The following is a 19,545-nucleotide window of genomic DNA, read 5'->3' as shown; positions in this document are numbered from 1 at the left end:
TGTATGTGTGGGCTGCAGAGGGCTCGTGTATGTGGGCTGCAGAGTGCTCATGTATGTGTGGGCTGCAGAGGGCTCATGTATGTGTGGGCTGCAGAGTGCTCATGTATGTGTGGGCTGCAGAGTGCTCATGTATGTGTGGGCTGCAGAGGGCTTGTGTGTGTGGGCTGCAGAGTAGTCATGAATAGCTTCATGTCTTTGTCAGTGGGCTGTGATGTACCTGCCCTGTGGGCGGTAATGAACTATTAGGGTACCCCATAACTCTTGGAATGTTGCTCTCTCTTTGTTGGTTGAATGAATCAAGAATGTTTGGCATGAGAGACCCCCCGATGTTCATCCCTACCCCAGTGGATCGGTACCGGCAGATCCTCCTCCCCGCCCTCCAGCTGTGCCAGGTCATCCTCACATCAAGTATGGCCCAGCACCTGCAGGCAGCAGGACAGGTAAGGGGTGCGTGGTTTAGAGAGCCTCTAGTGGAAACTGCTCGTTTCCAGATGCAGAAGCCTTAGCCCCAGAGAGCTGCAGTGAACTTGCCTTCACCTTACTGTTTGTGCAGAGCTGGGTGTAGACACACCAGGGGTACAGAAGCCCATTGTACTTTGCTCTGAAGGACATTGGCCTGCTTTTGTACTCTTGTTGGAATGAAACACTGTAGCCAATTAGTAGAGTAGTGAGATGGGAAGCAAGAGATCTAACTTTGTTTTTCTGAAGAGGAAGCAGTTATTGGGATAGAAACTATGTAGTTGGCTTCTAAAATTTCATTCAATCAGTATTTACTGCAGAAAATGCAAAAGACAGATGATAATGACACATTTATTTGTAATATTTAGAGGGGGAAGTAATTTAAATAAGTGAATTTTCTAGTAACGAAAAGTTTTTTTCCTTTAAGCACCAGCAGTTAGTTTTATTTCATTGCTTTTTAAACCCAAAAACCCATTGTCATCAAGTCGATTCCGACTCATAGCGACCCTACGGGACAGGTTAGAACTGCCCCATAGAGTTTCCAAGGAGCTCCTGGCATATTTAGTGAAACCTTAAAAAATATATTGTGTATTTCTTTGCTTCTTTAATAAAGTATAGGTTAACCTTTTACAGGTCGTTTAGGCTCATCACTGTGAACCTACCATCTTTGTTGTTTTGCTGTGTCAACGCTGTGATACCTTCAGGAGCTGTGTCCTCGGACACTTGGGTTTATGGTCATTTTGTCTGCTGTCCCTGCACCAGCCCTCAGACTTATCTCAGAGATAGAATGCTGCTGTTTCCAACTTGCCACCTTACTGCATGTGCATTAATGTAGGCGAGGTCCTGCCCCTTTCATAGGTGGCCATTTAGGTCACTTCTTTAAACCTCAAGGACTTTCCTTATCTTCTTGTTTATTGAGATTATTTAGTATAACTGGGACATTGTGATGTAAGACATCGGTTCTCTAATACTCTAATACCTGTTGTGTATTGGCTGTAACACAGTCACATGAGGAGCTTCATTGAAAAACCAAAACCAAAAAATAAACACATCCACTGAGTCCCACATCTGGAGATTATGGACTGAGGCCAGGAGTCTATATTAAAAAAAATTAAATGGGGCCCAGTTTCTGAGTGATCTGAATTCTCAACTTGTCTTGGCACAGTGTCCACCTCTAAGGCATTTATAATCTGGTTGAAGAGGTGGTCATATGTGAAGATGATCACAGACTGCTCCGTGGTGGTACACTTTATAAATGCCTACTTGGAAGGGGCAGAATTTGGAGGTCGGGGTTTATAGCTCCTTTGTTTTTATCACATCAAAAGGAGAATTAGACAAACTTTTATGTGATTTCCCTTTTATGTAAAGCAACTTCTTGAATTTAGTAAGTCATTTTTGTACCCACTCATTTTAAATTCTTGTTCTCGTTCCTTTTGGACAAACAACAAAAGAAGCAAAGTGGGGTTAAATAATAGCTTTCATATAGTGGCTCAAAGTTATGTCATACTCTTCTACAATATCCTCTAAATACATTAATTTGTAAGCTTTGAAATAATCCTTAACTTTGGCTTCTTTTTGAGTTTTAGTTAAATGTCTGTTTCTTGAAAAAATAAATTACGTAAGTGCAAGGTAATTGCTCGTCTCTTTTTCTTCATTACATCGGATCACTTACTTCGTTATTATTATGTTATTAAGAAGGTTAATTCTATATTTCTAATCATATTTTTTACTCTGTTTCACCTTTGTTTTTTCCATTTCCCTCCTTTTCCATGGCATAGGTGTTGCAGTTTCTCATTTCGCATTCTGACACCATCCAAGCAGTTCTGCGCTGTCAGGATGTGAGCGCTGGGTCTCTGCAGGAGCTGGCTCTGCTGACGGGAATTATCAGCAAAGCAGCACTGCCTGGTGAGTTGGTTATGTTGCAAAGACTTCTAGTAATTCTTTACAGATTGACGTACACTTACCAGAAACCCAAACCTGTTGTCGAGTCGAGTCGATTCCAACCCATGGTGACCCTACAGGACAGAATAGCACTGCCCCATAGGGTTTCCAAGGCTGTCGTCTTCATGGAAGCAGACTGCCCCATCTTTCTCCCACAGAGCAGCTGCTCGGTTTGGACTGCAACCTTTCTGTTAGCAGCTGAACGCTTAACCGCTGTGCCACCAGGGGTACACTTACCAGAATGAGGTTTTTATTACTTCGTGGCTGCGTATGATATATTTGAAGTCAATACTGCTAATAGAATTAACTGCTTTTTTCTTTTGAAAGGAAGAAGTTTATATTTATGAGAATGATAACGTGGTCACTATAAAAAACATTGAAACGTTAAAAAAAAAATTGAGTGTTAACAAACACTCAAAATGCCACTATCCAGAAATTACCAAATGTAACATTTATAACTCTTTCAAGACCCAGTTATTTTCTACTTTGAATTTTTTGTTGATACCGTGTGTTTTTATTAATGGAAGGATGCTGAATCATTGAGTATTGTTGAATTTTTGGTAGGTAGTATGGATCTTTTTTTTTTTCTTGCTCCCTCCCATAAGCCTAGCCTTAGAGTCTAGAGGGACATGCGTTGTCCTACTAATTCTGCCTCCAGAGTCTCTTCACCCTGAATGTGTCCCAATTTTTTTTTCAAAATTACTATTTTTCCTACCAAAAATGCACACACCTCATACAACACCCTGCAGAAAGAGTAATTTGTGGCCCACGCCCATTTTTTTGGTTTCAGACAGTCATAAAGGCCCCAGCTTTGTGGCAGCACAAACACTCAGTGAGAAAGCAGCTTCCCAATGAACCTGAGGCAGAAAAAGTGGGTGGGTAGCCATATATCCCCCGAGTCATGAAAAGGTATAAGCAGATTGTCAGGCATTGCTGTGTGAATATGCACATACGAGAGAGAGAAGCAACTGTGAGAATGACGTTACCTTTTGCAGCCTGATTTAAAAGTTAAATGTTTCATTTTACATAAATTTATAATGGATTAAAAAAAAAACTAATTGAAGAGAAACTGAAGGAGTTGCTGAATTCCAGGTGTTTCTTCACTACAAGAGTACAAGACATATGAGTCCCTAAAAGATCACTATGATTGAGAAAGAAGACCATGAAAACACTTAAGATGTTTTGGTCATTAAGAAAGGGTTTTTTTTTTTTAAATATTTTTGCTACATGTAAATTTTAGATGTTGTTGTTACGTGACATCGCGTCAGTTCCGACTCATAACAACCCTGTGTATGACAGAATGAAACACTGCCTGGTCCTGCGCCATCCTCACTATCGCTGTTTTGAGCCCATTGTTGCAGCCACTGTGTCAGCCCATCTTGTTGAGGGTCTTGCTTTTCTTCACTGACCGTTTAGTTTACCAAGTATGATGTCCTTCTCCAGGGACTGGTCCCTCCTGATAACATCCCCAAAGTATGTGAGACGTAGTATCGTCCGCTTTGCTTCTAAGGAGAATTCTGGCAAATTTGAGGTAGAATCAGATAACTTACCTGATGGGAATGGTGAAATAATGAGTACTTTCACACTTCCTCTTTCACCTTCAGATTCTGTTGCTTATCTTTACTTTGTCGGATTTTATAACATTTGCATTCAGTCCTGCAACAATAGCTCCCTCGGCTGTCTAGTTCTAGTTGTATGTTTCCACGAATTCACTGCAGAGAAAACACCACTTTTCCCCCATGGCTTCACTGTTCCTGAGTTCTTTCTTTTGATTTATCGCTTGGTATTTTTAGTTTGTGTTGAGGTTCCCCTTCCCAAGAAGAATGCGTTGTATCCCCTGAGCTCAGTAATGTTTAAGACTGCCTGAAGATTGCTCGGAACCTTGGATAACATCATGGCAGAGTATGGTTTTCTTTCCTTTAGAACTTACAGTGTTAATGACAGTAGTTCACACTTGTTAAGCATTTATATGCTAGGCCCTATTTTAAAATATTATCATAAAATATTAAGATACTAGATAATTGGGCATGATAATTGATTTCTTACTCACAACAGCCTTGTGAGGTAGGAAGTGTTATTATCCCTATTTGACAGATGTGGAGGCTGAGACACAGTAAAGTTAACTTGTTCACAGTCACACAGAGAGTACTGGTGGCATAGAGGGCCAGGCAGTCTGGCTTCTGAGCCTGTAAGCCTGCGCTCTTAACCACTAGTGCCATCAAGTCAGCTCTGACTCCTAGTGACCCGTTTACAACAGAAGGAAACATTGCCCAGTCCTGTGCCATCCTCAGAATCTTTGCTTACAGCCATTGTGTCAGTCGACCTTGTTGAGGGTCTTCTTCTTTGCTGACCCTCTGCTTTACGGAGCATGATGTCCTCCAGGGACTGATCCCTCCTGAGAACGTGTCCAAAGTAAGCAAGATATTTTCATGTTGCTGTGGAGAGGTCTGAGGCCAACCTGGTTCCACCTCACCAGCCCCAACATTTTTCTTGCCTGAGCCCCCTGGGCTAGGAGGAGAGTTTAGCAGGGCTGAGAGCGGTGCCAGCTGAGGTACTTGGAGCCTGAGCCCGTTCTGAGGAGATCCCAGGGCCCGCTCCAGGGCAGATTCCAGTATGCTAAGAGAGAAAGCACTGGGCGCAGGGTCCAGAGGAGATGGAGTGAGCTGGATCTTGCCGAGTACTGCGGCAGAGGTGAGGCAGACGAGCTAGCACGTGCTAGATGGGGTGAGGATTTCTGTAGGTTGGCATCGAGGTCACGTGCTGGGATAATCTAAAACAAGGAAAAGGACAAGATTCTGGGTTACGTGCTATGGAGTGTGTGGTTGTGAGGGAGTCAGAAGTGAACGAAGGGGGTTGTGAAAACACAGAGGAAGTCAGGGTGACAGGGACAGGTCCAGTGGGTTCCCTCCAGTGTGACTTCAGTCGTGGAGCAAAGAAATAGCCCAATGGTGAGAATGACCTAGGGGCTTGCTCAGAGGGAAGTGCTGGGCCTATCTGATAGGACCAAGGCCTCGTATGGTCTCTTGGCCAGCAGAGTCAATTGTTCTCACTGAAGTAGAGTTTCTCAAGGCTGGGAGGCCAGCCTGCTTGGGCTTTGCCCTTAGTCCCAAATCTGGAGAATAGCCTCTATCCAGGGCACACTGGAGGGATCAGAGTGAGGAAGAAGCTCCTGGAAATGCTAGCTGCCTCTTAGTGCCTCTGCTCAGAAGGGGCACACTGTCACTAGCTCTCCTGCCCCACTGGACAAAGCAAGGAGCTTGGTCAAGCCCAGTGTCAATGGCTCAGGAAGCAGATGGCAACGGTGGGGTATGTAATCCACTTACACGACAGGGAGTGACGATTGGAATGATCGTTTCATGTACGGCATCTACTATGTGCCAGGCATGGTGCTTGCTTCTGTGTTCCTGTCAAATAAAACACAGTCCCTCCCCTTGAGAATCCTACAGGGTAACGGTTGCGTGTCCCTGTGTGACCTTGGGCACGTCATTTCACTTCTCAATAGAAATCAAAGGAGTCGTGGTTCTGTAAGGGGTTGATCAGCCTGACTTAGGAATTTAGTAATGGGTCCAAGCTGAGAAGTGGAATGGAAGTTTTTTTCTGGCAAACTGTAGTTTGTCTAAGGGGGAAAATCAAATGATAGAAAAGTTACGGGAGTTAAAAAAATTAATTTCATTCTTAGTGTTTTATGTTATAAACTTTTCCATGAGAAAATAATTTTTTGCTGAGTTTAGAAAGTTTTAATCGTTATGGTTATAAATAAAAATCAGATTTTTCTTGTAAACTTCCAAAGGGAACTTTTTATAATCATTAATTCAATGTAGACTTTAGGTTGTATGTGAATGAACGTGTGCTGGTGTTAATATCTATAAAGGCGCTTAGATTCATTGTAAGATCATATTTCTCAGAACTCCCCCCTGGAAGCGTCTGCCTCTTCATTATATGAAGAATATTAAATATTAGGACTGCTTTTCCTGGTTTTCAGTGCTTTCATTTTGTTGATTATAAAACTACATTTAAAAGCATTCTAAATTTTACAGGTATATTAAGTGAACTTGATGTTGATGTAAATGAAGGATCTCTTATGGAGCTACAGGGACATATTGGACGATTCCAGGTAACCAGTTCTATTTTTTTAAGGAGCAGTTTTGATCTGACTTATCACCTTTCTTTGGGAAATGTTCTTTATGCTGATATATCTCCAAGATACGTATATAACATGTAAAATAAATAGGATTGCCTTATCTATGTATAAAAAAAACCAGTGCCGTCATATTAGATATGTCAGTATCTGTTCTGTAATCTGTACTTTGCCTCAACATGTTCTGAACATTTCATATTTGATATAGATTAATATCACTTTTTAAAATATGGTTTTAATTTTTATCGTTATGCTCTACATGCTTGTCGTCTAGAGTCAAGTATTTCTACAAGGCTTGTTACAAAATACCACAGTCCTCTGGCCCATCACTCCGTTTCCGCTTCCCAGATTTGGGCAGCCCTTTTCAAGGGTTTTAGTGGATTCCTTATCATCTCTAAACAACGTGTTCATATTGCTACTTCGTGGTTTTTCAGCTGTAGCAATTATCTATTGGCTTTCCACAAGGAGAATGAGAAAGTGGGTCTCGTTACTCCTTTCCATCATATAATATATATACTTTCCATACCTCCCCACCAGAATTCTCAATGTAATTATATCATAATCTTGGTTAGGATAATATTTAGGGTTACATTATGTTGACTATGTAAATATCCTTTTTGATTAAGCCATGGACCATACAACATTGAAGTTAATAATTGTTTCTATTTTGATTCGCTCGCTTTTTATGTACTGATTACTAATTTATCCACAAACCCTCCTCCAGTTATGTAATCTCATTTCAGTATATTCGAACACATTGGGTAGTTTATTAGTTAGTTATCACCGTCTTTCTCAGAGCCTTCTAGCCTGCTTTGATCTAACATCTTCAGTTTTTGTTGGCTGCAGAGTATTTATGGAAACCCTGGTGGCGTAGTGGTTAAGTGCTATGGCTGCTAACCAAAGGCCAGCAGTTCGAATCCACCAGATGCTCCTTGGAAACTCTGTGGGGCAGTTCTACTCTGTCCTATAGGGTCGCTATGAATCGGAATCGACTCAATGGCGCTGGGTTTGGTTTTGGTTTTTTAGAGTATTTATTTACTATAATTTATATTCCATTTTTTTAAGTTTTCTCTTTATGAGCTGTTTTTTCCAATTTTCAGAAGAGAAATGCAGCTACCAACGTTTTTGTACGCATATTTTTAAACTAATGATTAAATAACATAAACGGCATCACTGGGTCCAAGGCTGCCACGAGGTGCATTTTAAGTCGTGCTGTCAGCAACTCTCTGACAAGCCCCAAACACCCCAAGCTTTTTTAGCCTTTAAGCTCTTTTCACTGGAGGGAGAAAAGAACCTTTTTGGTGGATCTTTCATTAAATGAACTCTGGAAATATTTGAATAATTTATCTGTAAGAGTAGCAAACACAAAAGTTTTACAAATAAATATAATTATTTTGGCAAAATAGATTTATAGTCTCCTTGACATATTTTGCTTTATCCTAACTATTTAAGCTGCCATCATTCGGATTTTACGTATACATGTTATACATAGATACATATATACACACAGATTTGCGATGTTACCAGATTTGAAAATACATGTTTTTATTGTGCACTTATGGGCAGACACTGTGCTAAACCCTGTGAAGTATGGTGTTTCAGGTAATCTTGACAGCAACCTGATGAGATAGAACTTGTTATTGCCACTTTAGAAATATAAACACAGAGGCTTGGGCAAGTTAACTAACTTGTTCCAGGTCACATAGCAAAAAGTCACGTCCCTGTTACTGGACCCCAAGCCCATGTGCTACCCACTGGATGTGCGGGCAGTTTGCAAAGCTCGTCCTTTCCCTCTGAGCCCTAGAAAAGCAATTGTGTTCTCAGGTGAAAAGCACCAACGTTTGAAGCTGGTGACATTGACATGGTCTGCCAAGGCTACCTGTGTGTTCCCAACCTTTTGCTGACGTCCCCAGAGCAGCCGCAGGAGTACCCGCCTTTGCATTTGTGCTTCAGTAGACAAACTGGTCATGGACATGCTGGTTACAGGCCTTCCTTTTGCCCTTATTTTGCTTATTGTTTTATCAGCTGTGATTGGCTAAATGAGTGTGTACCAAGGAATTATTATTATTATTTGGTGGTTCAATGCAGAAAATTCTTTGGCAAATAATTATATTTGGGACTAATTTCTAAAAATTGGTTTTCTTTTAATGAGGTGACTGCCAATCAAATACTTTTGCAAACAGATGAATTTTAATAATGCCAACTTTAGCTGGCTTAGTTGAGAGTAAGAAATCAGGTGCTTTAAAGACTGATGTCACCCCCCACTGAGTTTTTCTTTGTTTAGCTCCCCCAAGAAAGAGAGATTGCTAATTTTAAACATTAAACTAGATATCAGCAAAATATCTTTTTCTTTCTTAGCGTCAGTGCTTAGGGCTACTCAGTCGCTTTGGTGGCTCCGACAGACTGCGTCAGTTTAAATTTCAAGATGATAATGTGGAAGGAGATAGAGTGAGCAAGAAAGATGAAATTGAACTGGCTATGCAGCAGGTATGAGGGGTCGGAATTGTGGACTATTCTTTAAGATGTTTATACTCTTGGAAATATTTAATAAGAAAATTACTTAAGAGATGTGAGTCATTTTGGAAACTGAATTATAACTTTTGTTCTCCTCCAAATTTGAATTGCCATTATATTAGGGCCTTCGGGGGCTAATATTTTTGTCACTGCTGTTCTCCTGTTGTAGATTTGTGCCAATGTCATGGAATATTGCCAGTCACTCATTCTGCAGAGCTCCCCCACCTTTCAGCACGCCGTGTGTCTCTTCACCCCCAGCCTTTCCGAAACCATGAACAGAGATGGACCACGGCAAGGTGAGCCTCGTTCCTTCTCTCTGCATTTGAGCAACTAAGTTGCTGTGATTACGGCTGAGCCCTCACTGGTTCCGGTAAGGCGCAGTGTTGTTGTTTTTTTAATGCGTAATTAATGGAAATTTTAAAAAAAGGCTTTTTTAAGAAGGAGTGGTATGGAGCTTCTATTATCAGACCTGCCTATAAGTCTGGAGGGCTTGAGAGAACGGGGAAATTCAAGATTTCCTGAGGCTAAATCTGGTGGAGGCACATGAACAGAGTGTGATATGAGGAGTACTTGAGACTCAGAAGAAAGGACTCAGGATTGGAGAGTAAGTTAGCTGGGTGAAAAATACAAAAATAGAACAGATTGTCTGCCAAATCATGTAAAGCTAATTCATTGTCTAAGTTGGGTTTTGTGTTATAGCTCCACATTTCTGTAGCACAGCAAAGAAGAGCTTATACACTGAGCAGGCAGACCTAGCCTGTGACCCTAATGACTCCGGTGGCTCAAGATATGGGAAAAGAGAGGTCATCGTCATTATCACTTTGTAGAAAGACTGGGAGTCCAACCACAAAGAGGAGTAGTCTTATCACTTCATTCAGAAGAGTAGTCTCAGCACTCAGCAGTAGCTTTTAACCTGATCTCTCCCCTCTGGCTGGCAGCTTTTAAATGAACGTAAACCTGTTTGTTAATCTGTTGGTCTTTAGCCGGACAGAGACCTCTATCTCCGCCTCTAAAGGGCAAACTTTTTCTTCCTCCTTGAATCCAACCTTTTAAAACAAATTTAACCTGAACATAAGATTTTCACACAAAAATATAATTTTGTCATTTATTCCTCACAGACAGTCGTATGCTAAGAATGTGTCACTGGTAATAAAATTCCACGTAGTTTCTTCTCATTTGGAATCAGTCTTTTGCATACCGTTTCATTGTTTCATCTTTAATATTTAAAGACAAACTTTATGAAGCCTCATAAAATGGGCTTTATTTTACCTCAGACTGTTTTCAGTGTTCATAACCATGTCTTCCCCGCCAATTCTAGATGCCCGTGTGGATAGGTGCGTGGTGGGGTTGGCAACACCTAGGGACGAGGAGGCAGCTCAGCGTAATGGTTAAGGACACAGACTGATGATGGACTGCTGAGGCTTGAACCTCAGTTTTACTAGTACCATTGGTGTTTGTTCAGAAAAATCACTTATCATCTGTGTGCCTTGGCTTCCTTATCTGCAAGATGGAAGTAGTAATAAGCCCTACCCCACTGAGTTATGTAAGGCTTAAATAAATGAGTTACCACACCCACTCCTCACTTACTGACATGGTTAGGTTCCAAAGACTAGGTCATTATGTGAAAATTGGTGTTATGGGAGAGTTGGGCAGCTCCCCTGGTGCATCTTGGGATGCCTTCCCCACCACTGTGGAGCCCGTGGGGGTTGGGGGTCGGGGTGCTGGTGGTGGTCGTGGGTTGCCCACTGCCTCTGGAGCAGCAGGGGCCCACCATCACCTGGCTGAGCTCCAGGTCTCTGCACAACCCCCATGCCTCACCTCCCCACCTTCCCACTCCACCGGCCCAGAGATGGCCCTCTGCAGCAGGGGGCTCCTGGCCTTGTGGGCAGGTGAGGCCCGGCCACCTGGGCATGGCGGAGGTGGCAGAGAGGTCTCTTTGGAAGAAGAGACTTCCAAGTCCCCCGCCCAACTCCTGCAGCCCCAGCTCCTGCTGCCTTTTGTGCGCCGCCTGCTTGCCCCCCACTCCTCCACCCCGCCTAGGTAGTTCAACCCGCCAGCAGCCCTCCTCCTCCTCCCGGTCTCGCTCCTCTTTAATGTGAGAAATAGATAGATTTTTTATTATTGTCATAAATGCAAAATGTTGGATAACGAGCTAGTCGATAAGGGAGGAGTAGGCATATATGTAAAGTGCTTAGAATAGTGCCTGGCACTTAGCACTACAGAAGTGTTAGCTGTGGTTATTTTCCAGTATTGCTACATTTATTGTTATTAATTAGCATGTTTTCTATTACTTGTGATCCAAGGACCCTTTTCTATAACACTTCTACTTCCTAGACCTTATGGTCTTTCCTGTGGAATTTGTTTCTGTAGTCGGTTGTCTCCTGGGCCTTCCTCATCTGATCCCTAAGTCAGTAGCTTCTGAGGGCTTTAATAGATTCTAGACTTGAGCAGCTACGAGTGGTGAGAACTCCAAAAGGCTTTGAGTCCTCCCAGTATTAGCTCATCCCATGAGTGGCTGTCTTCCTGCCAGGGTAGAGAGCTCACAGATGTTACCCAGGGACCAAGGCACCTCATTCCTCTGGGAGAGGACTCTCTTAACAACCTCTGTTGTAAAGACTGCCCCATCTTCACTGAAGACTGGAAAAGAGACCTGGAAAATCACATACGTCTAGGACAGCCTGGCTGGTGGCAACATCACTCACCAGGGACTCACCTCTCCTTTCTCTACAGGGAGACTTAGCAGTTCTGAGTTTGGGGCAGAGTTAAGAGGAGATAGTAGTGAAGGAGGCATCTGCAGGTCTCCCTGCAGTATTCATGGCCATCTGGCCATTAGACCAAATTGAACTTGAAGTTACCAACATATTTCTCAAGAAACCCTTTCATCATTAGAGGGGATTACTCATTGCGCCACTCAAACTATCTCTAGGATGGCATTGTTACACAGACAACTTTTACGACATCCTACTGCTCCTTTACACCTTCACCCCAAGGTAGCAGGGTGCAGGGAAAGACTGCAGAAGAATATCACGCTGTTTTGCTACTTAACTGGACACGTTAAAGTTTAAACCCAGTTCTGTTTCTTGAATATTTGAGTTAGTGTTCTTGTGTCTTTGGAAGAATGACTGTAAGCCGTCAGTGCAGTAACCAGGGAAATGCAGCTGGAAATGAAGCCGTAGAACTAGAACCATGAGGTGAGGTAGGAGGGGTTCACCTGGGCTGTGTGTGTACATGCGTAGTGCATGTATGCATGTTTGTGGGTGGGAGCAGATGTAATGGATTATAACATCACAGAGTTCTCAGAGGGGCCTGCACCCAATAAAGGTAAGCCTGTTGGTGTCCATTAGCCACATGTCTTATTCTCTCAAGGTCTCCAGCCTTACATCTGCACCTGATTACAGTAACTCCTCACCACTGCTTTGAACAATCAGTGGTATTAAAAAGTAGCCTTGGCTTGGTTTTAATAATAGCTCACATGCCCTCAAATTCCTGAGCACCCCATGTTTTAAAGCAGGTCATCTGAAAGTCATATAAAACGGTTGTAAGCACACCATTGTTTTATATCATCAACTCCTTTAGATGCCCAGGCTCCGGTGGTTCCATACTGGCGCCTACCTGGGTTGGGCATTATTGTCTACCTGCTGAAGCAGAGCGCCAGTGATTTCTTCAGTTATTACGACAGCCATCGGCGGAGTGTCAACAAGCTGCAGAATGTAGAGCAGCTTCCCCCAGACGAGATAAAAGAGGTATGACTCTCACTGTAAGCTGCGGAGATGTTTGGGAAAGCATGGCTTTTACTAGTAAGGGCCAGGGTGCTCCTCGGACCTGTGAGTAAAGGTGGTGTCCGCGATGTTCTCCTGGGTGCTGTGGAGAAGGGCCCCACGCTTTAACACTATAGCTCACGGGCACAGAACTTCTTTGATGGAAAACGGTGCAGGGGCACAGTTCTAGAAGACCACCTGCCACCCAGCAGGAAGGCATCTGGCCTTTAAGTAATGACTTTTACTAATTTATACTAGAAAATCTAAAAAAAACATGAAATTTTTTCTCTAATCTGAGCTCGTATGTACACTTATGCTTTAAACCTAGGGTTCTGTGGTAGGTGCTGTTTCCGTAGCTTTCCGTGTGCTTTCATCACCCCCAGTGTCTGTCCAGGGACTTTTTCAGACTCGACTGCCTCCCCGCAGTGACCAAGAATCGTTCCCTTGTATTTATTGTAGCTAACATGCTGAGTCACGAGGTTTGTTCCCTAGTGGCCTCTCTTCTTTTCCACTTGGCACAACAGAACTACGAGGCACCATGTGGCCCCTCGCCAGCGCAGCGCTGAAGCCTCTTGGTGCCCTGTGGCAATGTGAATGTTGATCCGTTTTGCCAATCCTGGTTCACACCTAAACGAATCATGTCACTCTTAGGAGTAGGCAAAGCCCTCCCCTTCTTGCCACTCTTCTGATAATAACAGGGAGCATTTACTGAGTTTTTTACAATGTGCTGGACCAGAACTGTGTGCTCTACCTGACTTACATGAGGCAGATATTGATCCTGCTCACACTTCTCTGGTGAGGAAACTGAGGCACAGAAGGCTGCCTTAATTGAGCACCCGGCTAGCAAGTACAAGGTGAGGTAGGAGTTGTTGACTGGGTTCAGTTAACCCCCTGGGTTTGTATGATTGCAGTTTCCATCTGCCAGACCTTCCTCCTGCTGGGTGGCTCATTGGCCATTTGCTAGAAGGTGCTAGTTCTTGTAAGAGGAATCGCGTCACAGTAATAAAGTCCGTGGCAGTCCCCCAGCCCCACTTCAATAAGCCGCTGTCAAACTCAGTGTCTGAATGTTAAACTGAGCGGTTATGCTTATGTGTACGCCGGATTGAGAGGTCAGTAGGGGAGGTTCTGGTTGACTGTTCATATTTTGTTATGCTTTGGAACTCTACATTATCTCCAGAAGATACCAGCCAGCCCTAACAGAAATTCTTCACGGCGCTGTTTCATCTACTGCCTGAAAAGTGATTGTGTTTTGTTTAGTTTGACAAGCAGCTCGGGGTTGGTGGGCCCGTCTGCAGACTGGAAACGGCTGTTTCAGGGACATGGCTTTCCCAGGCAGCAGATGAGGATTTGTTTGTGAATTCATCCACTTCTTTGGTTCGCTTTTTTTTCTTTCCCTCTTATTACTAGTGTCTTAACTAGATAATAAGTTCTTGTCTGCGAGGATGCCTGAGTTTATTTGAGTGGTTTTCACAGCGCTGTCACAGTGAGCTGCTCATAGTAAGTTTCCATGAAACTGTTGTTACAGTCTGCACCATTCGTAACGGTGCGTTTGTCCCTTTCTCTTAGCTGTGCCAGTCTGTGATGCCTGCTGGAGTGGATAAAATCTCTACTGCCCAGAAATACGTCCTCGCAAGACGGCGTTTGGTGAAGCTGATCAACAACCGCGCTAAGCTGCTTTCTCTGTGTTCCTGTATCCTTAATGAGATCGTAGTCAGGCTCGAATGACGATCTTTCACAGGGTCTTCAAATGAAAAGCCTGTTTACTTATTCTCACATTATCTAGGTACCAAAACCATACGAAAGGGCACGTAATTATTGTTAGGTTTGTTTTTTTTTCCCCAGTAAAAGCCTTATGTATTTCCAAACTAAAAATGTTTTTCGTACCTTTTAGAGTAGAGTACTATACTATACTAATATTATATATAGACCCTTTAAGGGCAGGAGATGAGGGCTCTGGAGACTGGTGGCACCCACCTGCCCCACCGTCCCTACCCGTTCTTTGCAGCATCCTGGCTGCTCTCTGCCAGGCACCTTCAGTGGAGCACCCCCTGCCTCTCAGATGGAGGCTGTGTGTACGGCACCAGCTGGTGCAATCTTTGTTTTTTTTTTTAGCTCCTGGAAAACCTTTCTAAAGAAATATGTGAGATGATTTTCTTTAACCTGAGCTCTCACATGCAGTTATCATAGAGACCTGCCTGTTCATTTTTTGGCGCCACCTGGAATACTATCTGCTGCATTGCACGCCCACTGATTCTCAGGATTCTCTGTTTGCCTCCAGAACCTTATTTAAAAGCAGACGGCAACAAGGTAAACTTGATTCTGAAAACTGGCGAAACACTAGTGCCGCTAGGTTTTAGTGTTTTGAAAAACTCGTTATGTTTTTATTTACTTTTTATATTTCCAGGCAACTAAGAGTGGGCTGGGTAATCCAGAACTACTTAACTTTCTAGACGTAGCTATTTTTTGTTTTAGCTCCCGTGTCTGGGAAATTGTGCCGAGCATGAGTCTCCTAGAGGCTGTTCATCAGCTTCTCCAGTGAAGGGCTGACCCAGCCCAGAGCCCCCGGTCACAAATGCTCTTCCAGGAGAATGGCACTGGTCAACCTTGGCTGGGGTTCTCACTGTGGGAGTGAGCTGTGTGACTGACGAGGGTCAGCCTTGGCCGGGGTTCTCACTGTGGGAGCAAGCTGTGTGACTGACAAGGGTCAGCCTCGGTCAGGATTCTCACTGTGGGAGTGAACCAGTGTGACCAACGAGTGTCAACCTCGGCTGGGGTTCTCACTGCTGGAGCGAGCCGTGTGAGTGACGAGGGTCAGCCCTGGCCAGGATTCTCACTGTAGGAGCAAACCAGTGTGACTGACAAGGGTCAGCCTCGGCTGGGGTTCTCACTGTGGGAGCGAGCCATGTGACCGACGAGGGTCAGCCTCGGCTGGGGTTCTCACTGTGGGACTGAACCCATGTGACTGACGAGGGTCAGCCTCGGCCGGGGTTCTCACTGTGGGAGCGAGCCCATGTGACCGACGAGGGTCAGCCTCGGCCAGGGTCCTCACTGTGGGACTGAGCCCATTGGACCGACGAGGGTCAACCTCGGCCGGGGTTCTCACTGTGGGAGCGAGCCCATGTGACCGATGAGGGTCAGCCTCGGCTGGGGTTCTCACTGTGGGACTGAGCCCATGTGACCGACGAGGGTCAGCCTTGGCTGGGGTTCTCACTGTGGGACTGAGCCCATGTGACCGACGAGGGTCAGCCTCGGCCAGGATTCTCACTGTGGGAGTGAACCAGTGTGACCAACGAGTGTCAATCTCGGCCGGGGTTCTCACTGCTGGAGCGAGCCGTGTGAGTGACGAGGGTCAGCCTCGGCCGGGGTTCTCACCGTGGGACTGAGCCCATGTGACCGACAAGGGTCAGCCTTGGCTGGGGTACTCACTACTGGAGCGAGTTGTGTGAGTGAGGAGGGATCCCTCAGGTGGGGGAAACAGACAAAAGGCTTGCGACCCCTGGCCTAGACCAGTGAATTGCACCCGAGAGACTTCCCTTTGCTTGAATTTGAAAATTGAGTTCCCGACCTTGATGGTGATTTTGCATGGCACTGCTGTTCACTGCCGTCAGCATCTTCCGCTGGGTAATAGTAAAGGCTTACAAGGCTGGCTTGACTGTGTCTTTATCTCTAGATTCCTTCACCTCAGACGCCAGCCTGGATTTCAGAAGTGGGCTGACTGTAGTGAGCCAACATGATATAGACCAGGTAAGGGTCTCTCCATGCACTTTTTTTCTTTTTTTAAGGTGAAAAAGGCTGATGTTTTAGTAAGGGTGTAACTTTCAGGGTTGCTTACAGAGACCTGGTCTGGCCACCCAGCAGCTGCGTGACTTTGAACAATTTACTTAACTTCTGACCCTTCGTTTCCTCATCTAAGAGATGGGAATAATAATACAGCCCCATGGAGTGTGGTCAGAATTGCAAGAGGGTTCCTGTATGTGAGCCTTGTGGTATAGTGCCTGAAACACTGTAAGTGTTCAGAGATTGGTAGGCATTATTACCTGGAAACTCCAGTTCACATTTGGAGAACAGAAATCCTGGGTTTTTTTGTTGTTGCTTGATTTTTCTTTTGATTAACTTTGTAGAATTTTTAGGCACAAAATGTCACTCAACACATAATTTTTCAGGAAAGAACTTATTGGTAAAATAAGTTCTTATCTGACAGAGTAGAACTGCTCTGTACGATTTCCGAGGAGCACCTGGTGGATTCAAACTGCCGACCTTTTGGTTAGCGGTCATAGCTCTTAACCACTACGCCACCAGGGTTTCCATATCAGGATACCACCCCCCCTCCCCAATTTTATATTACTGACAGTAAAGTGTGCAAATGGGTTTTTAAAAATCGCAAACCTGTTGTTTCTTTCCCCAAAAGTAGCCACTCTTCCTAAGTTCTCGTGTGGCCTTCCAGGAGATATTTTTGTGCATAAGCTGTATACCGTCAGCATCGACAGTTGTCGCTATTTAAAGCAGATTTTAAATTTTACATATTATACAAGAAAGGACAGAAGGAGAAACATTAGCAGCATACTGTAAAATTCTAGGGTGGAAAATGTGAATGTTGAGTTTATTTGATATCTGAGCAAGGACCACATTATAAAATTTCCCAAAGGTATTTTATTTTGTTATTATTTTTTTATTCACATCCAGCTTCAACAATGGTACATCTCTTTTTTTTTAATCGTGCTTTAGGTAAAAGCTTATTTCACATATCAAGTCAATTTCTCATACAAAAACTTGTGCATTTTGTAACATTAGTTGCTGTCCCCACAATGTGACAGCACACTCCGCCTTTCCACCTCAGGTTCCTTATGTCCATCGGACCAGTTCCTGCCCCTTCCTGCCTTTTCATCCTGCTTTTGGACAGGAGCTGCCCATTTGGTCTCATATATCTGATTGAACTCAGAAGCACGTTCCTCATGTGTTTTATAGTCCTGTCTAATCTTTGTATGAAGAGAGGGCTTTGGGAATGGTTGCAGTTTTGGGTTAACAGTGCGTTCGGGGTGGGGGTGGGGGTGGGGTCAAAGGTGTTTTAAGTAGTAAGACGTAAGTAAAAGAAATATTTAAGACTGCAGATCTAATAATAAAATGTCATCTGTGTCCCCTCCAGCTTCAGGCTGACTCCATCAATGTGTTTGGAGAATCACTGCAAAAGAAACTTCTGGACATTGAAGGATTGTATTCGAAAGTTCGATCTCGCTATAGTTTTATACAAGCCTTGGTGAGACGTATCCGTGGCCTGTTGAGGATATCAAGGAACTGAGCACCTGGACTTGGACTCATCTTGTGGGAGAGATGAATTGGGGAAAACCATCTCCTTTTTATAGATCAGTGTGTTTCTAAATTATGACCAAAAAATATTTTGTATTTCTTTCTTTATATATGGACATCTTTTCTGTAAATGTCTTTGCCTGGTCCCATCATCATTAGTAAAAAAATAAATCTTTTAAAAAAACAAAACGAAACAACTGTATGAAATTTTATCTAGAAAATGATCCACATTATTGGGACTCCAACACATCAACCTTCCACAGTGGTAGTTTTTCCCTAGAGAATGCTAAATGCTAAATTAAAGGCATATTCTGGAAACCCTTACTGTTCTCCCGTTATACCTACGTTTTGCTTTTATCATACTCAGGGTTACTCCCTGGGGATATTGTAGATAATAAGCTATAGCCATGTTCTTTTATAGAATAGTGTGCTCAGCACCGTGAATAATGTGTTATAGAAATGATTCAAAAAGTCAGCCCATCTTTTCCCTAACATTATCTAACTTTTGCCCTTTTTAATGCCAGAATGCTCCTTAGAAGTGAGGGTGGCAAGACTTGGCCTCATGTACTTTGGACATGTTATCAGCAGGGACCAGTCCCTGGAGAAAGACACCATGCTTGGTAAAGTAGAGGGTCAGCGAAAAAGAGGAAGACCCTTAACAAGATGGATTGACACGGTGGCTACAACAAAGGGCTCAAACATACCAACGATTATGAGCATGGCGCAGGACCAGGCAGTGTTTCATCCTGTTGTACATAGGGTTTCTATGGGTTGAAATCGACTCCATGGCACCTAATAACAGCAGCAGTCTTTTCTGCATGTGAGTGACAGTATGATAATTTTCACTTGTTCCTTAGAAATGATTATGTAGTTTTTGAAATTAATCATTTGCCTTTATTTCTTATATAATTAACATGATGGTGACAATTAAAGAATTTTGCACACAATCACAGCTCTGTTTCTTACCCAATTGCATTTATGTTCAAGTGACTACATCATTTGAAAGTGCATTTTTTTTCCCTTCCTGGCCAGTGATTATTTTAGCCCAGAACATAGGACAGATTGCTGAGAGGCAAAGAGGCTTGACTTTTATGGAGCAGAAGAAAATTCATGCTTATTCTATAGTGTTGCATTTTTTGAAAACTTATAATAGACTTTCTATGGCCTTTAAGCATATTTTTAAAAAGACTTTGTCATTGTTATATTTTGCTGTCCATTGCTTATAATTATTAGTCTTTAGCTATAAGACAGAGAGAGAGGTAGCTGCTGTCGAGTTGACTCTGACTTATTGTGACCTTAGGTACAAGAGAACAAAATGTTGCCCAGTCCTGCATCATTGTCATGATTGCCACCATGTTTAAGTCCATCCTGGCAGCTACCATGCCAATCCATCTCACCAAGCGTCTCCCTCGCCCTCGATGGTGCTCTGCT

The 19,545-nt window shown here is 43.5% G+C and overlaps 1 protein-coding gene across 1 annotated transcript in view; it reads left to right on the top strand.

The window, feature by feature from the left end:
• The window catches only part of NUP205 (nucleoporin 205), a 76,604-nt gene extending 58,311 nt beyond the window's left edge, over nt 1-18,293 (top strand). The window contains exons 34-43 of the mRNA XM_049893499.1: nt 302-440; nt 2,238-2,364; nt 6,438-6,514; nt 8,897-9,025; nt 9,222-9,348; nt 12,629-12,795; nt 14,377-14,500; nt 14,989-15,117; nt 16,481-16,554; nt 17,954-18,293. Coding sequence (XP_049749456.1) covers nt 302-440; nt 2,238-2,364; nt 6,438-6,514; nt 8,897-9,025; nt 9,222-9,348; nt 12,629-12,795; nt 14,377-14,500; nt 14,989-15,117; nt 16,481-16,554; nt 17,954-18,106 — 1,246 coding nt within the window. The 3' untranslated portion in view covers nt 18,107-18,293. The remainder of the gene's footprint in view (nt 1-301; nt 441-2,237; nt 2,365-6,437; nt 6,515-8,896; nt 9,026-9,221; nt 9,349-12,628; nt 12,796-14,376; nt 14,501-14,988; nt 15,118-16,480; nt 16,555-17,953) is intronic.
• The last annotated feature ends 1,252 nt before the right edge of the window (nt 18,294-19,545 follow it).

This window comes from Elephas maximus, chromosome 8 (assembly GCF_024166365.1).
Source record: "Elephas maximus indicus isolate mEleMax1 chromosome 8, mEleMax1 primary haplotype, whole genome shotgun sequence".
NCBI lineage: Eukaryota > Metazoa > Chordata > Mammalia > Proboscidea > Elephantidae > Elephas > Elephas maximus.
Note: the sequence above shows the minus strand (reverse complement) of the source record. Positions and strands in the feature narration are given on the sequence as shown.